The sequence below is a fragment of the Typopeltis vanoorti genome, chromosome 17 (assembly GCF_054136105.1).
Source record: "Typopeltis vanoorti isolate ZY-2024b chromosome 17, IOZ_Tvanoo_1.0, whole genome shotgun sequence".
Taxonomy (NCBI): Eukaryota; Metazoa; Arthropoda; class Arachnida; order Uropygi; family Thelyphonidae; genus Typopeltis; species Typopeltis vanoorti.
The window spans coordinates 78628009-78653835 of NC_143565.1; the positions used below are offsets into that span (position 1 = coordinate 78628009).

Sequence of the window (25827 nt, forward strand, 5' to 3'; positions counted from 1 at the left end):
TGATGAATAGAGAGAGAACTAAGGATCATCTATGGAAGTTGTACGAGAGTGTGGTTAGTAAGGGTGTGGCAATTCCTTTGTGAGGATGGATGGCAACATCTAAGCCCCCCCCCCCCAAAAAAAAAATTATCAGGGCTCTGGGACCGGCATACCTGATGAATCAGACCTATGGCTGGGTCAGTATTCCTGACTGTAATCTGTGTGTGTTCACGAGACCGGTTTGCCTGCTTGTGGGATGAAAACCCCCAGATAAACTGGTGGAAAAAACCCTGCTGTCCATGCCCAAGACCAGCTAACTCGGCTATGGCTGAGGAAGATCCTTAAGCTCCTCGCATCATTGACGGGAATCGAACCTAGGACACTCCTTCTCCAGGCATATGATTGTGAAGTGCATAGCCACTAGGCTAACCACGCGGACTTGTGGCATTCATTCCACTCGTTCACCACTTTCAATTTTTTTACATGGAAAGTGGTGGATGAGTGGAATAGATTGCCAGAATTAGTTGTGAATGCCCCAATATTGAATGAGTTTAAAGAGAGTTATGATAAGTTTTGTGTGTATAAAGGTTAGTGTGGCATCTGCGATGAGTCTCCATACTCAATGGAGATACCTGTATAATAATAATATGTCTTGGTTCAAATCCCATGCAAGGCACTGATGTTTGTAAAAGAGATTGCAGCCTACTCTATACATATATATATATATATATATAGCTCCCAGAATTTACAAAGTCTGTCTCAAAAAACTCGATTTCTGATCTGAAATCAATATGTGTTCATGAAACACATATGATTTCAAGTGTTCCTAGTATTTAAGAGGATTCGTAAAGACATATGAAATCATGTATTTAAGAATCCTCTCATGATTCAACCAATGCAGAAGACTGCATACCCACATATCCTTCAAATATATTTAAATTCTGATTTCAAATACACACATCCCATTGCATTGCAATGTTACCCACAGTTTTTGAATTTGGATAACTAACACCTTTGTAGTGTAAATATTAATAATAATGACTTTAATTTGATAAACATAGGTGTGAATCCAAAGACTTTAAAAGAGTAAGTCAGCTGATCTCATATGAAGTTGCTTTTCCTCCAGAAATGCTGAAAGCATTTAACCTGCTTAAACAGACAAATCAGACTGAAAGACCCATGCACATACTGATAGAAACAGTAGACTATTAAGCTAAGAAGTATCTTGGCCATTTCATACAAAAGACTCATACTCTCCTTGGACATGCTAGGACTCATACAAAAGGAAGACAAATATATATAATTTTATTTTTAAAAAATTTTGGAAATATTAATATAATACTACTAATAATAATGTTTTTTTTTTTCTATTCACAAACTTAAATCAAGGATTCCCCTAAAAAGTCAGAAAGGCATATAGCACAGGGATTGAGATGATCAGCACTCAAAAAAAGATCAAATCAGAAACTACATAACACAATAATGTGAAGAAAAAAAAACTGTTGATTGAAAACTATCAATGAAGTCTTAAAAACAAATTTCAGATAATAATCTTTCAATCTTCTGATAACCTCAAGCTAATCCTTAATGAATACACTAAAAGCAATTGATTACTTTATTTTATAGCAAACCAGCATAAATATTTTTATATAATAAATAGTGGTAATATAATATGTAAATTAAATATTAAATGCCATTCTGACTGATCAACTTAAAACTCACCCTTTAGGATCTAAAAGATCATGAACTTTTTCATTGTAAATTTCCATATATGAAACCTCAACTTTGTAGCTGCTATCAACATCAGTATTTGAAGCTATTCTTTCAAACAAATCATCACACATACGGGGAATTAACCCTTTATTATCTTCTGATCCCATCATCGTGAAAGACTTGCCAGAACCTAAACATATCAAACAAATCTTTAAGCAATTTACAAGAAATTAAATCGTCTTTACTTGCTTTTCTTAACAAGAGAGAGAACCCTTTCATTAATATCACATTTCCAATTAGAGTTCATCAATTCAGAATAAAACTTAATGTAATAATATTATTATTATCATACAGATATCTCCAGATTACAGATACAGGAATCTAGAGCCAGAAGACTCATCATGGGAGATCCATTATTAACATACTAGCTATCATTCACATAATATCTATTATACAGCACCCACAACCACTTCTGGCAACCCATTACACCCATTCACCACCCTTCAAGCAAAAAATCTAATCCTAACACCCTTGCTAACCACACCCTTACACAGGTTCCACTGGTGACCCCTTGTTCTCTTCCTTTGCCACCATGTACTGAAAAAAGTCTTCAGTGTCAATCCTATAAAAACCCTTTAATAACTGAAATGCTTCTATCATGTCTCCTCATTTTGGCCCATCAGTTAATTTTTGAAGCATACAGATTATTGATCTGTTCTCATAAGGAGCATTGCACAGACCTGCCACAATCTTTATCACTCGCCTGTAGATCCTCTCCACCACTTCATCCACATGAAATCTGGAAGTCCAGATCTGTGCGCAGTGGTCCAGGTGTGGCTTTATTAAAGCTTTATATAGGGGAGCAATAACTTCTCTACCCCTTCTTATTAGTGTGTTCTTCAACAACCACATATTTTGCTGTTTTGGTTACCTTTGCAATATGCCCTCTAAACTTAAACTCCCTGTGCACAATCACACCCAAGTCCTTGGTCTCATCAGTTTCCTGTAGTTCAATTCCATCAATGTAGTACACAGCTCTGATCTCATTCCCCAAAGAATTTGCATATAATGTATGCAAACAAACAAAGCATTACTGATCTGACTATTATAATACAAACAGCAATTAATAATAATAATGATAAACTCTATGACTTGTCACCAAATTAACTGATACTATTAGTTAAACTTCCCAGCTGCAGTAAGCAGAAATTTCTATTAACCCTTAAATTATGAGAAATGACTCTTAAATTAAATTTAACTCATAAATTATGACAAAGTTCCTCTCAATAATCTGAAGAACTGGTATTAAAGTTGCAGTTTATATTAGTATGATTTCTAAGCCTCCAAGGAATCAGAAGATTCATTACAGGGGACCAAATTATCATATACCAAAATACACACTATACTCTGCCTTGAAAAACATTCAGCATTGGACCCACACAACCGATTCTGGCAATGAATTCTACTCATTCTACAGTTACCATTCAAAAATATCCTTTGACTTTCTTACTCATGACTCATATTACAGTTTAATGTAATAGCTTCATGTTCTCCTGCTACCTGTTACCCCTATGCAATATCTCTCCTTTGTGTATCCGATAGTCTCCTCTCACCAACTTGTATGTCTCAATCGTATCACCTTTTTCTCCCTCTTATTCCCTTAGTCTTTGTAACATTCCAGTCGCCTCCTTACTCTCCCTCCCTCTCTTTAATGTTTCCTTTTGACACATATACACGTAACTCTCATGCAGATATCTCCATTGTACGTGGGGATTGCATTCTCAAGAATTGCCATGTATATTGAAAATGTGTAAAATGGGAGACTTATAACAAAGATAACAGAGGTTGCATTCCCAAATGGGCAAGATTCTGATATTTCAAGATTAATTTAATCAAAAATATACCTAATTTTAATACATATTATGGCATAAGAGTAGTAAATAAAACATTCAGCACATATAAAAGAAATAACTCTTAAAGTAGTTCATTTTCAAGATTAATACATCATACAACTCTTCCAAAAAATATTTGCTGAAAATCTGTGATGTTATTCAGCCCTTCTTATTCACTCTCCAAACAACAGGCAATCTTGTCTTTACATATCCCTTCATGTCACACATTATGAGAGAGGTCTTATATTGTGGTTCATGGAAGCACTGCTTCCCAAAAGCAATGTGAAAGTCTTTCATGGCATTAAACCAGGGCACAGTCTTCTCTTTGATGGATATGTAGGTATGACTGGTAGGTATAATTTTGTAAAACCGCACATGAAATTCGTTGAATCATGTTAATTTTTACAAATTTTGTCTGAAGAAAAATATATATAAAGAATTGTCATTGTTTGTAAAATTACTAAAATTTTTGTAAGTAATAATTTTGTTATGAAACTTTTGTGTTATTCAAATTGGTGTCACATGAGTTGTAACGTCAGCATATATCGTGGTTAACGTGACTCTGAAATGGGAATCTCGAGAGACAAACATGTACTAGGTGCAAAAATTGAGATATAAAAGCTCTCACTTCGGGAAGGAAAGCATCTTTTTTCTTCCCTGGGATCGTTGCCATGTAAAGTCTACTACTTATCATCAGTATCTCACATGAGGAGGTCCACACATCATCACTGACAGCTCAACAGTAAGAAAAAAGGTTTATGGGCAAGAAGGATATTCATCAGCGAAAAGGCAATTGCATTCAGCCGAGGTCGTACACATCACTATGAAAGGAACTCTGAGGATAAAAGGAAATCAGCGACCAAAAAAAAGAAACTGGTGGGAAAGATGAAACAGGCAGACAACACAAAGAAAAGGAACATTATCGTTCAGACAATGAAACAAATAAGTAGCGTCAGGACTGAGACAGAACAAACTATGAAGTTGATTGAAACAATAATGGCCCAAGGACATGCATACTGATATGCATTGGCAAATTAGCATGAATTATTATGGAGACTCTAATCTGTATCTCAATAGTTGAAGTCTCCCATAATAAATCATGAAGAGAAAACGATTACGTGGAAGGTGGAAAATGGAATTTATACAGCTATTAAAACATAATTACCTGAAACAGCATGTGATGAAGGAGGATGAGGTTTGATTGCACTAAATCTTGTGACAGCATCATGGGATTTCTTCATAACCCAGGCTAGGCCAAATTAACATTCTTAATTTTCTGACCGGGGAAAATATTCATGAGTTTTCAGTTAAGAAAAAATATTATGTGAGCATAAAGATGCATTAGAGGTGCTTAGGATATTATCGAATCTTACTGTGAACATGTCTTAGATCAGGCTTTTTAAATTACAACTCTGCTAAGATCCCAAAGGAAAGGAAAGAGGGCCAAAACAGTTTTTGTATAAAGAAGGCTCCAAGACAGAGGTAACATATTATAGACTGATCAATGTTTCAAGAGTGATGGTTAAGGTAGTGGAGAAGTTGATCGAAGGCAGAATTCAAGAATGGATGGACAGGAACACGATACTTGATGGGGAAGAAGCATGGCTTTAGGGTAGTTCTTTATAATTTTTCATTTATAACACAGTGATAGATAGTTTTGAGTTGAATAAAGGCAGTGGTGAGCTATGGAAATTTTAACAAAGGGCTCGCATCGTCGAGCAAAAAAAAAAAAAAAAAAAAAAAAAAAAAAAAAAAAAAGCCTAACTTAGCCCTTATAATACTTATATTGCGACTTTGTAGAGCTTCTGACAGATTTGTAGAGCTTCTGACAGATATGATAATTCCTGTAGGATATCAATCGTTAATGCTAGATCTTTGAAAAATTCCAAACTGAGAAGTCGGTTTAAAAAGCCCTCATATTTATCATTCGATGCAAAATGCATGCATAAAGGTAATTTCTCCACAAAGCAAGAGCTGTTCGTAAACTGCAAGCTTCCCATCGTGGTCCAAATACACAGCCGATCTTTAAAATTTCGATACCAAGGTCTTTTGCAATCGTATTTAATTCTCATTGATTTTTTTTTATCGAAGCCAAATCACAAAGTTGGGAAATTTTTGTAGAAGTTTGATTGCTATACCTGATTTGTTTCCTAACATTACACCAGCTCCATCAGAACAAAATGCAATGAAATGATTTTTTATATAGTTATCAGAAAATCAATATGAATTTGTATATTTGGTATTTTCTAGTTCCAGAAGATTATTAAACAAGAAGAGCAAGCGGCTCGCTAATTTGAGAAAAATTTAACAAAGGACTCGTGCAAGCCCCTTATAGATCACCACTGGATAAAGGAAATGGTCAAAACTGCTGGACTTTGCAAAGGTATTTGATAGAATTAGCACATGAAACGATATGTAAATTAGAGCAAACTGATATGGATATGAATCTGGTGATAAAGATAAGAAAATAGCTGATGAGAAGGAAAGGATACAGAAAATTATTTAAGGGGAAATATCAAGTTGTTTGTTAAGGATGCTAAACTGGGTAAGGCAATTCTTAATGATGAAGTAGAGATCCTACTGGATAATTCATTTTGAGATGCATTTTGTTATAAAGGTTAAGCATTTTGAGATGAAAACATCACAAGCCATATGTCATGCTTATTTTATAACTGGGGAATCAAAGAGGTTTAAGATATGGGGGAGAAGGACAGGGAGTGCCAGCTAAATCTGAAGGAGAATGATTCCATACTGATTTCTTGTATTAGTATGATACTTGTCCAAAAGATGCACATCAATGCTGTTTGTTATTAGAGTATGACATATATACTCTAAAATGTGTACAAATTCACATAGGTAGAAGACACAAGTAATAAAAAAAAGCCTCACTGACTATACTATTGTTGATAGCAATATCTTAACACCAGTTTGGGACACAAGAGTATACAGAGGATTTGAAATAGGGAGTGTTTACTACTTAGTTTTGAGCACGATAAAAATGAATTTCATATTGGAAAAAAAAACTAGGCAAGAAAGTTTTAAAAAGAATTAAGGTCAAGCAGCTTTCAGAGGTGAACTGTAGACTCAAATATACAAATATTATTCAAGAAAAAATGAAAGAATTTGAAAATGAGAACCAAACTTTGGACATTCACTGACAAACTCTGAAGAAACCAATGATTGATTCAGTTAAACAGGCAAGTGACGAAGTTGTCTGCAAGTATAGAAAAATCAGAACTCCAAGGCAAATGCATAGAAAAGGAGAAAGCATATTGGAAGTTTCTAGCAAGCAAGTTGACATATGTGTTGAGGAAATATAGAGAAAAATTGTAAAAAAGCAGAAAATCATGGGAGGACATTGACAAGAATCTAGAAGGTGAATACCAGGAAAGTGAAAATATAATCTGGAGGCTAATGAAAAAGCTTAAAAAGGGAGGAAAGAGTATTGTAAAAGTAATCAGAAATGATAAAAGCAACCTGAAAACTGAAGATATCCTAAATGTTTGGAGTATTTATTTTCAAAGACTTAAATGAAACAAGAATTCTTTTTTTTTTTAAATATATATATATGATCCATATACAAAAGGTCACAAGACCTATAGCAGATCAGTGTCATGTGTAGGCAAATGGATAAATTACAGAATGATGGTACAAAATATTCAAGAGGAATGCAATCAGGCTCAATCATCTACAATAAGTGTCCTGAAAATGGATGTCTGCACTATCACTGAATAGGATAATAACCTAGTCACCATCAATGCTTCCAAAAGATATGTGCTTTTCTCCCTCTTACATAAAAAAAAGTTTAGTTCTTCTCCCTTTATCTTTGATAATGCTTGAAGTCAAAACCACTTCTCTCTCTCGAACTGACTCTTATGCCTGGCTTTCCTAGCATAATAAACATCATTTGTATAGCATCTTTGGTTTAAAAAAAAAAAAAAAAAAACTTGACATCCTTTTTCACTTATTCCTTTTCATTTATCCAGCAACTTACACTGCCTAGATCTCAAATCTGTCACGCTCTGAAATAATGCTCTCATATTTGGGGAGATGCACCTAAAACATTTCTCAAAATTCTTGAGAGAACAGTTTGGTTGATTGAAGACTCCACTATCAGAGAGCTTTTTCAGCCACAGTCTCACAAATCTCAGATACAGATCTTTTACAGATACAAATATCTGTAAAAGAGATACAATGTGGAAAGCATGCTGTTCAACAGAAATGGCATTCATTATGCCCCCATTCCTGCAAACTCTACAATAATATGCAGCTATTGAACATCCTTTTACAGCTGAATTCCACTCATCTTTCACCTCGCTACCTCAGTTCTGTGAAAACTTTCCCCCACGAAGTATCCTCAAAGACTACAATATCCCAGCAATTCAAAAAGAATTTCAACAGATTACTTTGCTTCTGATCAAGCCCATAAATGCCATTTATTTGCTACATGCATTGCAGCTTACTATATATTCAGAAGTGATATAAAAATCAGGAATACAATCAATACTTGAGGTAGGAAAAAAAAAGTCATCAGCTACTAAAAACTTGATATATGGACAGGCATCTAGAATAAATGATATTCAACCAGTCTTATATGAAGTCTTATATGAAATGCTCAAAGACAAAGGCATGAAGTTTTACAGTGGCTGGCTGTTCAGCATAATCCAGAAGACATGGTCTGAGGGTCAAATTCTGGCTGATTGGAATAGAGTCCTCATAATATATCTATCTGTAGAAAGAGAAATAAAACTGAATGTCATAATTACAGGCAAATTTCCATAGTGAATGTCAGGAAAATTAATGTAGGATACTTGAGGTTAAGAAAAATTGTCGAAGAGAAATATGGGGAAGAAAAAGATAAGTTCAGACAAAATAGCTTGTTAGAATCAGATTTCCATTTTGAGACAAACGGCTGAGAAATCATGGGAATGTGTATTTAAGTTCTATATATCTGGAGAAGTATGACAAGGTGACCCCCCCCCCCAAAAAAAAAAAAAAAAAATCTTCTAAACACTATAATTATATTAGTGTAAATAGGACATTATACAGAGCAATATGTAGTTTATATTTAAATTGTATCCTAACTGAACAGAAATTCAGCAATTCAAGCTGAAGGAGATACAGGAAAATGGGTTGATATAAAATCAGATGTACACAAAGATGCACATTATCTCCACTGTTATTCATCATCTATATAGATCATATTATGAAGGAAAGTGTCATTAAACCTGATCTCAAAATTGGATATGTTAATATCAGCTCTTTATGATATTATACTACTACTATAACATCATATGAATAATGCTATACTACTAAATAAATGCAGCACAAGTCTGTAGGATTCTGAAACTAAATTGAATAACAGATGCAACAAACCTTACATGAAAATGAACAATGCAAAGACTTGGAAAATAAGAAGAAACACTGGAAACGTTAGCTGCATTCTGAATGAAGAACCTATAGAACAAGTAAAACATCTCAGCTATTTAGGCACAATTTTTAGTCAGAATAGCATATTAAATAAGGAAATAGACAACAGAATAAGCAAAGCTGATATATAATGGAACTGTAAACATGCTGTATACAATACAGTGTTCATTTTAACTTGTGGATCTGAAAGCCAGGTTGGAAATGATCAAAAACTAGAAACTACAGATACGAGAGGCTAAGAACAGATGGCATGAATCATAAAATCAGCATATTAAAAATAAAGATAGCATGAAAGAAACTTGATAATTAGAACTCAGGAATGTGTTACCAAAGTCAATCTCATGGGTCACTTAAACAGAACTGGAGAGGAAAGGTTAGCAAAACAGGTGTTTTATGAAATGGTGGTGGCAGGAAAATGATCCAGAGGAAGACCATGATCGAGGTAGACTGATGCAGTTAGAAGTACCTTAGAAGATTAAAACATAAGATCTGACAATATTGGAGTCTAACAGATAACAGACTAATTTGCAAGAAAATTATCAATAAGAAGTTAGTAATAATGCAAACTTTTTTCATGTATTACTATCATGGTAATCTATCATGTACATCCCTTGAAAGTACATATCAGGCATTTGATTTTTATAATGAACTAAATCAATTATATATTTGCCAGCATATAAGATGCACTTTTTTCTTTGAAAATAGGTCTGAAAAACAGGGTGCGTCTTATACGCCGATACTCGGTTTTTTATTACTTTCATTTCTGGAAATTTTCTCTGTTCCGAGTTAGATTTCTTTTTTTGTTTCCTTGCGGTGTGTCAGAGCATTCCAGTTACATTAGTTATGTATTCCAGTTACTGGAATACATTCTAGTATTCCAGTTATGGATAGATAACATTTGGTCTAGGTGCTCTGGCAGACTGTTGAAGAAGCCTGCGCTGCTAGTATGGGATCAGTTTCGTTCTCACAGAACAGAAGATGTTAAAAATAAACTCAAGGAATTGAAAACTCAGTTAGCTGTAATTCCAGGAGGTCTAACTAGTCAGCTTCAACCTTTAGATGTCTGCATTAATAAACCATTTAAGGGATTTATGAAGGAGAAGTGGAACACTGCATCCAGAAGACTGCTGTATGCAGTCTTCAGATTTTGAGGTTACGCCATCAGGAAGAAGGAAGAGGCCTAGCATTTTGCAAGTTTGTGAGTGGGTCAAAGCTTCATAGGATGCTGTGAAAACTGAGACAGTGGTTAAAACATTTAAGAAGTGTGGCATTAGTAATGCACTGAATGGTAGAGAGGGCAATTTGTTGTATGAGGATTCAGATTCTGATTTAGAAGAGGTTTCAAGTGAGATAAATTTCTTGGTTTTGAAGAAGATTAAAAGGTGGGTACTCTTTCCTAATGAGATTAGGTATTTGTTGAAAATAGACCTACTTATTACTTTATATTTGAAATACTGTAAATTCGTTATAATATTCAGTGATAAAGTTTTTTCCTAAAAAATGCATACAAAAAAAATGGGGTGCGTCTTATACGCAGGCAAATACGGTAATTTGTCCCCCCCCCCCCCCCAAGAAAAGGATGTTACTTTGCATTACCAGTAGCATACGTGTCTAAAAGAATTGAATTGAATGTCATTTAATGGTTTATTTCTTCCATGATTTAACATTTAACCACTAAAATATTAGTGGTTAAATCCTTAATAAATTTAAAGATTATATTAAAGATTTAAATTAAGCTGTATGGTGGCCATTTTTTTTAAATTTTTTTATTTTTATTTTTTATTAAAATGACATTATGGCAACATGTAAGTTTAAAATCTAAAATGAACCATCACTATATAGTTCACAATGAAATGAAGGGGAAAGTCCTATAAGAGCTTCCACAGTGGTTGTTAATGATGACGTCGATGATAATGTCATTTTGCTGAAAAGATGAAATCCAGCCTAGAACATGGGAAACCTATAAATCTATAGACTTTTTTCAAGATAATGAGCTATTCAATCTTATTTGAACTGCTGTGTTTTGCAAACAGATGAAGATATCACCTGAAAGGTTTTACATAAACTGGAGGAGTGATATGGAAGGATATTAAATTCTTAAGGATATTAAAGTGATATGGTATGAATACAATAGCAACTGACAGTTATCAGTAAGTGGGGAAAGAGAACCAAGAGAATGCAGGTGACTGATTAGTAGCACCATAGAGTTTGCTACTTGAACTACTGTTGTATAACTGTATGGTGGGAAAATGATAATAGATGCCAGTTCAAATACTACAGTGAGGTTATGCTTTTGGAATGACGACATTGCATCTCATTACTGATGAGATTACACTGCGACAAATTAATAAGACAAGGGATAAGGCATGACAGCAAACAGGGAATCACTTTCAGAGAAACAGATTGCAAAAGTGTATAAATAGCATAAAGGAGAATTTAGAGAGAGAGAGAGAGAATAGGAAAGGATTAATATTTGGTAGTTGAATATTTGGTAATACATCTGGTAATGAATATTTGGTAATATATCTAAATATTCATTACCAGATCTTAGAACTTCATGAAGTTTTAATAATAAACTTCTTTAGTAATAAACTCAACTCTGGGTGAAATAAAAATTATTATCATTAGAAAGAGAAGTGAAAAATGAAAGTTTTTGCACTTGCCTATGCTACCAATTATATATTTGGTTTAATCTTTTATCCAAGTGCAAGCAAACCAAGTTTGCACATGAAGTATTTTCAGGACTGGGGCAACTTATGGTAAAGGTGGTATAAGTTCTCGTCACTTGCCTTAGTATCTCCTATAATGCAAAGTACATCTCCTTGTGGACATGTATAATGCTATGCATTAAGGGAAGGGCCATTACCCAGACCGGCTTTGACCTTTATTGAGATCTCATCAGTAGGAGCCAGACCCAGAGGTGGTAATATGCAAACTTATCTCTAATCCAGAGAATTTTAATAATAAGGTGTGACACCTTTTGGCAACCAGTATAGGTAAATATGACTTCTCCATTGCTTCCACCTTAGTATCACCACCTCTGGGTCTAGCTCCCACTGACGAGACCTTAATAAAGGTCGAAACCGGTCTGGTAGTGGCCCTTCCCTTAATGCATAGCATTATACATGTCCACAAGGAGATGTGCTTTGCATTATGGGAGATACTAAGACAAGGAGTGATGAGAGCTTGGACCACCTTTACGAGTTGCTCCAGTCCTGAAAATACTTCTGGTGCAAACTTTGTTTGCTTACACTTGGATAAAGGATTAAACCAAATATATAACTGGTAATATTTGGTAGTCTAATCATATAATACTACTTGGGTTTCCTGAGACCAAGTGACAGAGAGAAATCAAAGTAACCAAAGTGGTATGGTGTCTGTGGAATATTTGTTATGAAGAGAAACTAAATTAATGGAATTCAGAGTAATGTTAATAGGATGAAAAACAAATATGACAGAAAGATATAACATATTAAGGGGATTTTATGAATAGATGCAGGAATAGTATATTTAATATGTGGAAAAAGAGCAAGAACATAGGAGAAGAATATCCCTGGGTGAGTGAATAAATAAAGATATCATTAGCACACATTCAGGGGGTATGATGTATATGGTTTAATGGGACTTTCTACAGCAATCTTAGAACTTCATGAAGTTTTAATAATAAACTTCTTTAGTAATAAACTCAACTCTGGGTGAAATAAAAATTATTATCATTAGAAATACACAGCTGTGTCTTCAGGGAAGGTTCTTACTATCTGTAACATCCTACTGCACCTTACATTATTCACCATCTCTGGACTCACCACACTGTAATGCATTCTGCACAACAACAAACTGTTCATCATTCCCTTGATCTCATACCATCCTTACATAGCTTACACTGAAGCATTTTAATACTCAGTCTGAAAAACATGATACAACATTATGTTGACTTCCCTGTTAACATTTTAAACTATAAGTCTTAGAATATAGGATGATGACATATCCATAAAAATAAAAAATTAAATAAATAAATAAAAGTTCTATCTTTAATCCAGATTTTTAATGATGAACATCATACATCGGGATATATACAGTAGTAACAATAAAAAAGGAATTATTGTGACATAATATCATACCTCGAAAGGAAGGAGGAAAGGAGGAGGAGGACCTGGAAAATCAAACTGTGACATTATTATGATTATTATTATTATGTAGGTCTTCAAGGGAAGACTTCTTTCAGTTATATAAAGATACTTACATATCTTTCTTTAAAAGCATTTACCAAACATGCACACAAAATATTTGCTGCGCCTTATACACACACACTCTTATCACATGCATGAGAAGAACCTGACCTCATATACTTTCTTATGAAGCCCTTACTTAATCTGTATTAAATTTTATTTCAGAAAAATATTAAAATGTTTATGAGAACAATTTTGAACTTTTCTGATTAGAAAAGCATCATCTTAACATATTCTGCTTGGTGGCACAGTGCCTAATAGTCATGTGAAACAGTGTCCATAGTAAACAACGTTTTAATTAGTATTCTATTTAAAAAATGTGTTACCGTAATTCCTGAAGTGTAACCTATAACTTGCTCTACCAGGCAATGTAATGCTCAGCTCTATGAAAGTTAACCTCTGCAAGCAGTTTTAAAAAAATTGCATATTCAACCTGCTGTTATTCAACGGTCACTCAATGGCGACTGTTGAATAACAGCAGGTTGTATTGGCTAGTATACAAGGTGAATATCTAGAACAAAGAATAGGATTAACTTTTAGTACTAAACTCTATCTAACATAATGGAGTCCAGTGCAAAGTTTGTGAAGAGACATGTACTGACGTTACTTCTGTTATGAAGTGTGCAGATAAATGCAAAAGTAGTTATCATTTTTATTGTGCTAGTCTCAGCGAAAGCCAATTTAAAAAGCTCTCCAAAGACAAGAAACAAAACAGGAAATGTGCTTTATGCAAATTCAGCGAACAACAAAGACCTGCTCAGTGTTTCAACTCTTTTGTTCCACAACGGATGCCATTCAAGTGCTAGCCAATGCCTGCCGTCAACTTCTCCCAGGAGTGATAACACGTGCATTCCAGAGATTAGTAACACAGACAATATATCTGTAATAGATTTAATGGGATTAATAAAAGAATTAAAAAAAAGACATCAATGATTTAAGAAGTTTGACTGAATATACCTCGAATAAAATAGATGACTTTCTTACTATCATTGCTGGCCTGACACAAGAAGTTAAGGAACTTAAAACAAAGAACTTTGAACTAGAAAACACAAATATGGAGCTGCGTAGGGAGCTAAAAAAAAAATTCACGAAACAGTGGATGACTTGAACCAACAGACAGTTAGTTCAAACCCATAAACTGTTGGTGTTCCTCATGAGCCATGTGAAAATGTGCATGAAATAGCGAAGAAAATTGCACATAAAATCAAGATTAAACTATAAATGAAGATGATATTGAGGCTATACATTGTTCCTAGTGGGCAGAAAAAACAGAGCAATGCCTATCATTATAAAATTGAAAAGTAAAGTGATCAGAGACAAATGGCTGGACAGAAACAAAAGTATCAAATATAGACTATGTACAACTAATATATATGTGACAATTTTAAGAATGGTAAAATATATTTAAACAAGCACTTGACTAGAAACCTAAAACACCTACTGTTTATTGCCAAGAAACGTAAAGAAGAAATCCTACAAATATCTCTGGGTCAAACAGGGCAAACTATTTATGAGAAGAGACAATACATTTAAAATATGGTGAATCAGATGCGAAGAAGACTTGTCTAAACTCTGAGAAAAAAGTGAGAGTAATAACTAATTACGAACAACAATGGCAGATGAGAATAATAACTGTGATGTCACTTTTCATAAATGTATAATTTGTCATGATTCAGTAGAATTGTGAAACTTTTTCTCCTCAGACACTGTAAGTACCTTGAATATTTTGCATATAAATATAAGAAGTATTTGAGATGAATTAGAACACATTGAATTACTGCTAGACAATTTAAACTATGGGCTAGATGTTCTGATATTAACAGAAAACTGGGTTAAATATGAAGAAATTGATTTGTACCTTTAAGCAGATTTAAAAATTATTATCAATGTAGAAATTATAAATATCTGGAGGTGCAATTATCTTTATTCGAAATTCCATATCTGTTAATAACATTACTAACATAAAAATGAAAATAGCTGAAAATGTCAATTTATATTTAGAACATCATAATATATACATAATGGCTGTATATAGGCTGCATTACTACACAGAGTCCAACTTTATACAAGAACTCAAGTGTAGTCTAGATGAGATCAGAAGTGACAATGTACTCATAATTGGGGATACGAGTATTGAATTGCTGAGGAATAGTGGCTCTTCCCAAGATAATCTATATCTACTTGCCATGAATGGACTCTAACAATATATTAATGTCCCCACGAGAGAATTCAATGGTGGTAGAACATGCCCAGATCATGTATTCCAGAGAACTTTAAGTGGAAACAAAATCCAAGCAGCACTTCTGCGCCAACCTCTCGCGGATCACTTTTCAATCAGTATTAAAGTGCATTTGCAAGTACAGCACAGAGATAGTAAAACCGAAAACTTCCCTACACAATAATTGCCTCTAGAGCATTGAAGCGTAACTTGAGCACTGTCTCTTAGGAAGAGATAACGACATAAACAAATATTGATACTTCGTATCATAAATTTATTGCAATATTAAACAATAAAATACAAGACTCAATTCAAGTTAAAATAACAGACAAAACGAAAGAAAGAAAACCCTGGATCACATAGGAAATCAGAAAATTACATAAAAATTAGAGATCAAGTGTATAAAAAGTTTAAAAAATAGCTGCACAATCCATATTATGAGCACAATTTCAAGTACTATAGAAATCTAATACACCATAAATTAAAAGAAAGTAAAAACGAATACTACAGAAATGAATTCCAAAAATGCCAAGGAAATCCCAGAAAACAATGGAAGTTTGTGAATAAATTAATCTGCAAAGATATACACAAACAAACCCTCCCCATACTTAAAGATATCAATAGGAATAGTGAAAATAGAGACAGAGGATTAGCTGAAGAATTCAATAATCACTTTGAAAGCATTCAGTGAAAGTCAGTGAAAGCATTCTGAAAAATGCTAAATCTACCACCACTCAGAATTGCACTCCCAAGAGAATTAATAGCTCCATACATAGTAGGGCTCCATTATGGAACCCCTAATGTACATTTTTAACTTATCATGTTTCACTTTTAACTTATCACATCAGGCACATTTCCATCAGATTTTATGAAGGCTGTAGTTGTACCTATTTACAAAAAGGTGAACAAAAATAACTTGAAAAATTACAGACCAATCTCCCTTCTACCGATCTTTTTGAAAATATTAGAGAAATTGGTAAAAATTACACTCATGAAATTTTTGGACAAAAACAACTTTTCAAAGAATTAATTTGGGTTCAGGCAAAAGTTTAGCACAGAACATGCTTTACTGAACTTCACAAACACAGTTTATACCTCCCTTGATGAACATAAACTAACATTAGCAGTATTTCTAGATATACACAAAGCTTTTGAACACTGTATCACGTGAAATTTTAATGAAAAAAATTACAAGTCAGGAATATGATGTACTGGCCTAAACAGGTTCAAAAATTACTTAAATGCCAGATCACAAATTGTAAAAATAAACACCAGCTATAGCAGATCCAAAACAGTAGACTGTGGTGTACCACAAGGATCTGTCTTAGGACCAATTTTATTTAATATTTATATCAATGACTTCTGCAATCTTAAACTAAATTGTAAAATAAATACTTTTGCAGATGATAGAGTACTAATTTTCTCTACAGACACAGCCGAACAAATGCAAACCATAGTGAATGCTGATCGTTTAAAAGTAACAAATTGGTTCCAGTCAAACAAACTCAGTCTGAACGTCTCAAAAACTAAATATGTAAATTTTAACTTGCAAAATACAACATGCAAAATGAACTTCACTGCACAATTAATTTTGCATGATTGGAACTGCAAGACAAATTCAAATTGCAACTGTGAGGCAATAGAAAAAGTCAGTATAATAACTTACTTGGGATTAAAAATTTATAGTAATTTAAGCTGGAAACCATATATTACCGATGGCTTAAATAAAGTAAGGATTATGTTAAACAGACTTTACTACCTAAATAGAGTCTTAAATTTAAATATGCTAAAAATGTTATATTCTGCCTGGATTCAAAGCACACTACAATACGGTGTATTAAGTTGAGGAGGAATCTATCACATTACACTGAAACCTTCAGTCTCGACTCAGAAAAGAGTAATTCAAATCTTAACTAGAAACAAATATAAGGATACTGCGATGTGTAATAAATGCACCATACTAAACATACTATCCCTTAAATATTTCGGCTGAGGGAATGTGGACTGCAGAGTTTGGCGGATAGAAGAAGGAGAGGTGATATGATTGAGACTGTGAAACTGTTGAGAGGTGGTTACAGGGTTGACACCGGGGAGTTCTTTCACTTGGTTGAACAGCGGGAAGGAGTGATGACAAGAGGCCATCCCTGGAGTTACGAAAGGAAACTGTGAGTAAGAGGGTGAGGAGTGGTTTCTTTGCATGGAGGGTGGTGTTGAGCCGTGGAATGCCTTGCCTGATAGAGTGGTGAGGGCGAGAACAGTCAATGAGTTTAAGGAGTGGTATGATAGACTTTGTGTTTCTTAGGGGGAACCTCCCCTCGATGAGTCTTGACAAACTTTATGTTCTTAGGAAGGACCTCCCACGATGAGTCTTTTGACTCCATGGAGGCCTGAATAATAATAATAATAATAATAATAATAAAAATATTTATATGCCTATAGGGTACTATTATTCATAAAAAACGACAATGAATACGTAAAAATCAAACAAGATGCTTTCCTTAGTGGGCATAACGGCCTAAAATATATAGCTGCTAAATCAAATAAAGAAGCGATACACAAACATTATACTTATTTAGTGCCAAAAATATTCAACACACTACCTTTGACAATAAGAAATGAAACTAACCCAAATACAAAACTCAAATATATTTTTTTTCACACAAAAATTAGGAAGCTCTGTTCAGAATAATAATATAAATGATTGGTTTTTTGCATATCGGTATTAAAAAGATCCTGTTGCAGGTGTAAAATTTACAAAATTTAAATGCTGTTTAACTACTTTGTTTTATTTTGTTCCTAATTAATGTAACATAATTTGTTATATAATTATGCAACTTTCTCTGTACATATTAGCATGTCTCCTGCGATTTTATTATTTTATTATATTATAATAATAAATAATATGTATATTATATGGATGTACATATGTGTATATAATGATAATGCATTACATTACATAACTTTTTGCAACTTTATGTATATAGTAATCTGAATGAGCTGTTGCTCTTAGGTTATATATATAACTCAAAATTTTGTATTAGAATATGAAGCTTACAAAATAAATAAAAATAAAATAAAATAAAAATAAATATCTTAGACATAAAAATCATTTTAAAATAATTTTAAACAATTGATTGTAAATTGACAATCATTAAATATTTCAATGATTGTTATTTCACCCTGCTATTGTTTTACCATGTGATGACCAGACATAAAAACAAAGTTATTTTGAATTTTTTATACATAAAATTTCATTTTTATATAAAATTATTATTATTATTTTATTTTATTTTTTTGCAATTGTAATGCATGATGAGAAGGGAAAAAAAAGTCTGATCAAAATGTCATGGAAAAAAAAAAAGTGATATTTAAGAAATGACAATATATATGCACAACTCAGAGTATCATAGAGTATCCTGAAATATTCAGACATGTACATGACAAAAGTGATAAACATAATTTAAGCTGTTACCTTAAAGGAATCAGCACATGAAGAGTATAAAAAGTATTCTTTTTTTTTTTTTTAAATAAAGTTATTTAAATTAAGTGATGCTATATTCTATGAAAGTAAGAAGTATTTTTAATAGTCAAAGCTTTTTACACAAAAAAAACGTATTATTTACATTTAAACTATAAAAAGATCAGATTTTAAAATTTTCATCTGGACACAAGTTTCTACATACCATTATTTTCTACAAATTAAAGATGCCGAGAAATTATATTCTTGGTTTAATCAAAGCATAAGCAAACAAAATTTGTGAGTGAAGTATCTTCACAACTGGGTTATTTGTATATAGTAGAGGTTAATGACTTCACATCAACTGCCTTATTTTCCCATAATGCAAAGCACACATTCTTTCAGGTGTGTAAATGCTACGGATAATGAGAAGAGCAACTGCCCAGACTGGTTTCAGCCGTTATTGAGGTATGTTAAAGTGCAGGAATACCTTTCCAAAAACTCTGAGTGATCTACAAGATCATCCATCATTTGGACTGTCTCGGGACTTCTGCAGATGGATTGCCAGCTTCCTGTCTGGACACACACTATGTGTGATGGTAGACGGCTCCCTATCCTCTCACCATCCAACTAATGCTGGGGGTCCCACAAGGTTCACTTCACTCACCGACCCTCTTCTTTCTGTATATCAATGACCTACTTCAGTTCTCCAACCCAATACACAGTTTTGCAGACAACAGCACATTGTATTCCTCCCTTTCATCTGACAAACCCTACACTACACAACTCACTTCAACCCACAGAGCATCAAACACCACTGCCCTTAATTCTGACCTCCAAGTCATCCTCCAATGGGGGCTCAGATAACCTCATCAACTTCAATGCTAATAAAACCCAGTTCTGTCTTATTCCTCACAAAAAAGAGCCATTTTCCCCCAGCATTATTTTTGATAACACTCAAATTCCCAGACAAGATGAGATTTCTCTTCTCGGAATTACCCTGACATCAAGCTTCTCCTGGCATAAACACATCACAACCATTTCATCCTCAGCTTCCAAAAAACTAAATTTTCTCTTTCGCTCAAGAAGCCACTTGAACTCTAAATAACTGCTAACCTTATACAAATCGCAAATCTGCCTGGCTATCGAATAATGCAATCACGTTTGGAGTGGAGCTCCTAAAAGCTCCCTCAAAATGCTTGACTCAATACAGAGGAGAGCAATTAAATTGATAAATGACCCATCTCTTACCAACTCGCTCCCTTCACCCTCGCACAGACGTTTGGTCTCTGCAATTTGTGTATTCTATAAATATTTCCGTCCGCTCGGTTAGCCTAGTGGCTGTGTGCTTTGCAACCATATGCCTGGGGAAGGAGTGTCCAAGATTCGATTCCCATCGGAGACGTGAGGAGCTGAAGGATCTTCCTCAGCCGTAGCCAAGTTAGCCGGTCTTGAGCAGTAGGGTTTCTTCCCCAGATTATCCCGGAGTTTTTCACCCTACAAACAGGCAAACTGGACCCGTGAACATACAGGATACAGTCATAGGATATAGTACGGCAAGGAAGGCAACGAGGAAACCACCTTGCTCATAGTCACTTCCCTAGTATGGTAGCATAGCTGCCCCTGCCATCCATATGGATGAAAGGAAACTAATCATCCTCATAAATATTTCCATGGGAAATGTTCATGTGAAACAGCATCAATAATTTCCCCCACTCTGTACTAAGCCCACTGGAACACGTACAGCTACTGCCCAACATCTCTTCAGAATACACCTTGAAACCCACAGAACAAAGTTTCTTTTCCTCCTCCTTCATCCCTGCTACTGCTGTACTATGGAACAGCCCCCCCCCCCCCCCCCCTGACGTATTTCCCAAGGAAAATATACAGGCTTTTAAATCAAATGTAAACAAGTTTTTCCTTTCCCAAAACCCACTCCTCATATATACGTTGACCAGTCAACCTCTCGTATATGGGCCCAACATTAAAAAAAAAAAAGTAAAAAAACTTTCAATAATACCATTATTTTCGTTTTGCAATATTCTCATTTCATTTTTTCATATATATATTTGTTCCAATAATATTTTTATTTAGTAATAAACCCAAAAATAGCATGGGATCTATATGGACATCTTGCAAACTTCACATTTTTCAAATAGAATTTCTTCCTATTGCTAGCATACAATGGATACACATTTACACATTTTTTATTTATTTGCATGGGGTTCCCCCACGTTCCTCGACCATCTCTTAGGACTGATTAAGCCCTCCTAGTGAGGGATTAAGTATGTATTTATGACTGTAGATCCATGTGTGTTCATGGGCCGGCTTGCCTGTTCTGAGGGACAAAAAACCCAAGTTTCCAGGTGAAAAAAACCCCTCTACCTCTATATGAGACCAGCTAACTCACCTCTAGTCAAAAGAGACTGGATAAAGTTCCTTGCGTCATGGACAAGAATCAAACCCAGGTCTTTCCAACCAAAGGACTTCATACCGACTATGACGGAGGCCCTACACTTACACATCATGAAGTATGATGTGACTGAATCATATTTTTTGTTAATGTTTTTACTTACATGAACAGGATATTTTTTCTAAACAAAATAAAATTATCAGTTGCAACTATGTTTCAATAGTATCCATTTATTCCATAAAAAATCATCCTAATTTATCATGACTACCCACAGCTCATTCCATATCTTCTACTGATAGCATAGGAGGTAAAGAATTTTCAAGAACAAGCACTCTCATGAAAATTCCAAAATGTTAAATTCAATTTAAAAATGTGATGCACTGAAAGTATGTTACTGAATAAGCAGAATCTATTTTCTTAAATTTTCTTAACACATACACATATATCACATGCATCCCTATCAATATGTGGATATGAGCAAAGAATCTGACTGCCACAGCCCACCATGACTTTGTGACAGAATGGAAAGATATGTGTGACCTGGTTATTATTTATTCTTTTGTACATATGTATGAGACACTTTCAGTTGTGTCACTTATGAAAGAATATTTATTTTTTATTCGTTTTACAACTGCAGATATTATGAGGAAAAATTATTCAGCAAAACAGAACGTTGCTAAATGCAAACAACAGATGTATTGTTGTTTGCATTTAGCATAGCATTAAGCCAAAAATGTACATCTGGAAGCACGTGAAAATAAGGAGCTTAAGAACTGTTTTTCAAATGCATCATTAAAAATACATAAAAATACACTATTCACAAAAATGAAATTTCAATGAAATGAGAATTTCAAAACTATTAAAATATTTTATCCATTTCAAAAATATCACAAAGAAAAAATAACTACTTTTAATATAAACATGAAAACTTCTCACCAGTCTGGCCATAGGCAAAAATACATGCATTATAGCCCTGGAAAGCATTATCCAAGATATCAGCTCCAAGACTCTGGTAAACAACCTTTTGGCTGGCATAATGGGAATGATTTTCATCGTAAGACCAAAAGCATCCATCAAAGGCAAAACTCTAAATAAAAATAAAATAAGGTTCATTAAATCAAAAACAAATTAGGAAAGAAAAGATAATTCACTGCAAAGCTTAGAGGTATACTTCATATATCTGGTAAGTATACTTTGTATATTTGACAATGCTGGCCAAGGTTAGTCAAGTAGTTCACATATCTGTTCTCCAACCAATAGGCTGCAAGTTCGAATCTTGCCATAAGAATGAACAGGTGAAGCTGAATTTCATCAACCATAGTGAGACCACTATCCCACTTATTGGAGGCCTGAAGAAGCTTGAAAAAGTTCCATGTTCAGGTCTCTAGAGTAGGGTTTCTGGCCTATATAAAAATAAATAAGAAGTACCAAAAAATATAATTAATAAAATCAGAAAAAATCCTCAGTACGTTAGTGCCAATCCTTGGTACAATGTATTAAGGATTGTACTCATCAGTAGGTATAAATTAAAGATACCAAGAAATTATATACTTCGTTTAATCCTTTATCCAAGTGTAAGCAAACAAAGTTTGCACTTGAAGTATTTTCATGACTGGGGCAACTCGTATATAGAAGCTAATGACTTCACATCACTTAAACCAATTATATAATATTTTGGTATCTTTAATTTATATTATAACCAAGTGGAAAAACTTCCAACAACTATCTCTAATCCACAGTAGGCAAAAGGTGTCACACCTTTTGCCTACTCATATATAAAAATATGGTTTCAATATGGCCACAACTGGCTCAAATCAAGAATCCCATCCTCATTCAATGCATACACTGAAGCCCAAAACAAATGCAAGAAAACTATCAATACTTCCAAAACAGATTTTGAACAGGCAAAAAGCAGGAAGCTTGCAGCCTGTCCAAACGGAAGCCGTGCCTTTTGGTCCCTTGCCAAGGCAATTGGCCGTAACTTTTGCCCTACACTATTCCCACCTCTATCATACCCAGATGGCTCATTTGTAACATCACCCATAGAAAAAGCTAACCTCCTGGCATCACACTTTGCCTCCAATGCACACATAACTGACAATGGCAAATGCCCTCCAGTCATTCCAACTGCCCAACATACAATGCCCCCTATATCCTTTTGCCAAAAAGACATCACAAACCTGATGTCTAAATTAGACACAAAAAAGTCTCCTGACCCAGACAGAATTCCTCCAATTATTCTGAAGGTCTGTACATATGAACTAACTCCTATCCTACGTCACCTGTACACACTCTCTTACTCTACTGGTATATATCCCAAAACCTGGAAACTGACCGATATTCAACCCATTCCTAAAAAGGGTGACATCACTACCATCTAACTACTGCCCTATCTCACTCACTTCAGTCCTATCTAAAGTAATGGAGAAAATCATCAACGCTCAAATCCTAATCTACCTTGAAGGTACCCAGCTATTAAGCGACCACCAGTACGGATTCTGCCAAAGCCATTCACAACAGGAGATCTATTTTCATACATCACCCATCACTGGACAAGCGCTATGGAGAAATTCAGCAGATCCCAAGTAGTTGCACTTGATATCTCTAAAGTCTTTGACCGAGTCTGGCACAAAGGCTTACTAAGTAAACTCCTATCATTTGGACAGCCTCAGGACTTCTGCAGATGGATTGGTTACATGAAAAGGTTACAAGACTGCCATACTATACTTTAGGGGCACATTAGAAAAAAATAGATAAAAACACTACATAAATACAATATTAAGACAACCGTCAAACCTCCTGGAAAATTAAGCAATGTACTAAGCCCATCCAAAACACAACCTACCCTACATAGGGGAAAACAGGGAGCACCTCCCAATAAAAAAAACACAAACATAAATGGCACATTAAATTCCTCCACTATATCAAAACAAGCCTGTCAGACCATGCACCTCAAACATGTCCCAGAATCAACTGGAAAGGCACCAAGTCCTCACACCGCACCAAAATCTAGTTTGAAAGAAAGTTCAAAGAAGCTCGTGAGATGCTGAAACATCATCCAAATCTAAACAAGAATGATGGATTAATAATTCCAAGGAGGACCCATCTTCAACCCATATAGCATCCAGAACAACCCCCAAACAGGAGAAAACTTTAATATGAGAGGACAGCTATAGAGATAATTTAATGTGGTGCCATTATAATCTTTTTTTTAATCATCTGTATATTATTATACTGATATGTATTAAAAAGTTTATTTTATTTTGTGAATTAATTTTTAATTTTGTATATTTTATTTAGCAATATTTTTATTTATTTATATTTTCACCTGAGGTCAGGATAGGGTAAACAATTAACAAAGCATTTAGATTTATCTTTTTTTTTTGCTTTGTAATATGTATGCATTCCTAATGATGACCTCAATACACACAGGTCAAAAAGTTGTGTAATTATTTTTCTTAATTATAAGTAATTACTCCAACACACATCTTTTTGTCTCCATAAGTTCTTCACTATGAATGCTAGTTGAAATGTCCTCTTCTGGACAGCATCAAGCATCATTTAAGAAGTTTCCATGTGTCCAAAGTTGTGCAGATTTGAAATATGGGAGTTCACAGCATCAGATGAGAAGTGTAAGCAAATACCAAGTTTATTGCTAAAGTTGATTAGGCTCTCATTGCCCCACTGGAAAATGACAAGATGATTCATGTTTATAGAATCTGTTATGAACAACCTTGAAGTTTGAATACTTCTCTCTCTCTCTCAAATAAAGAGAAGCAATAAAATGTGATATTAGCAAAATTACTGATTGGACATGGAATCACTGTGAGAACTTTCTATATAAATTAAAATAAGAAAGGAATATGGATTACAATATGCAAGTCTGGGATACTCCCAGCATTAATACTGAAATCCAAAGAAAGACATCCAATGTGATGTGTGACGAATAAACAGAGAGGAAACTAGTAATCCAACTGCAAAGGATAAAAAGCAACCATAAAATTGTTAAGTAGGCCTATATGACAGATCAATAGATCAAATATCCTAAAATACCTAGCAAATATGAGTCTATTGTTATTTCTGTGTTCAAAAAGATAGGTAAGTTGATTAGGAGATTCACAGTGAACTAAAAAGGGTTGAATCTGAATTCATGGCTATGATTAATAGATTAACCTTAGAAGTTGATTATTAATATATATATATATATATATATATATATATATATATATTTTTTTTTTTTTTTTTTTTTTTTTTTTTTTTGAAAATTGCAGTGTGGGTGATGAGACAAGAGATAACTGGCTGACTTTTATTCCTCTCTCTTTTTTTTTAAATGGACCAGCTATGATCTACAATAGAAGATAGATGAATGTGGTATACTGTAAAAATAACATAACGTGGATGTTAATTCTGTAATACATGCTCTGAACACAACAGGGTGTAATGCTATTATGATGGGAGGCTTGTTGTTATTCAAGCTATTCATGATTTTTCTGATG

General features: G+C 34.1%; 1 protein-coding gene across 6 annotated transcripts in view; it reads right to left on the reverse strand.

Annotated features, from left to right (window-relative positions):
• Khc-73 (Kinesin heavy chain 73) overlaps positions 1–25827 on the reverse strand; it is an 842240-nt gene that overhangs the window by 630457 nt on the left and 185956 nt on the right. For all 6 annotated transcript variants that reach the window (XM_090407555.1, XM_090407554.1, XM_090407553.1 and 3 more), the window contains exons 4-5: positions 22268–22418; positions 1702–1882 (exon numbers count right to left, since the gene is read on the reverse strand). In XM_090407555.1, the coding sequence (XP_090263681.1) occupies positions 1702–1882; positions 22268–22418 (332 nt within the window). The remainder of the gene's footprint in view (positions 1–1701; positions 1883–22267; positions 22419–25827) is intronic.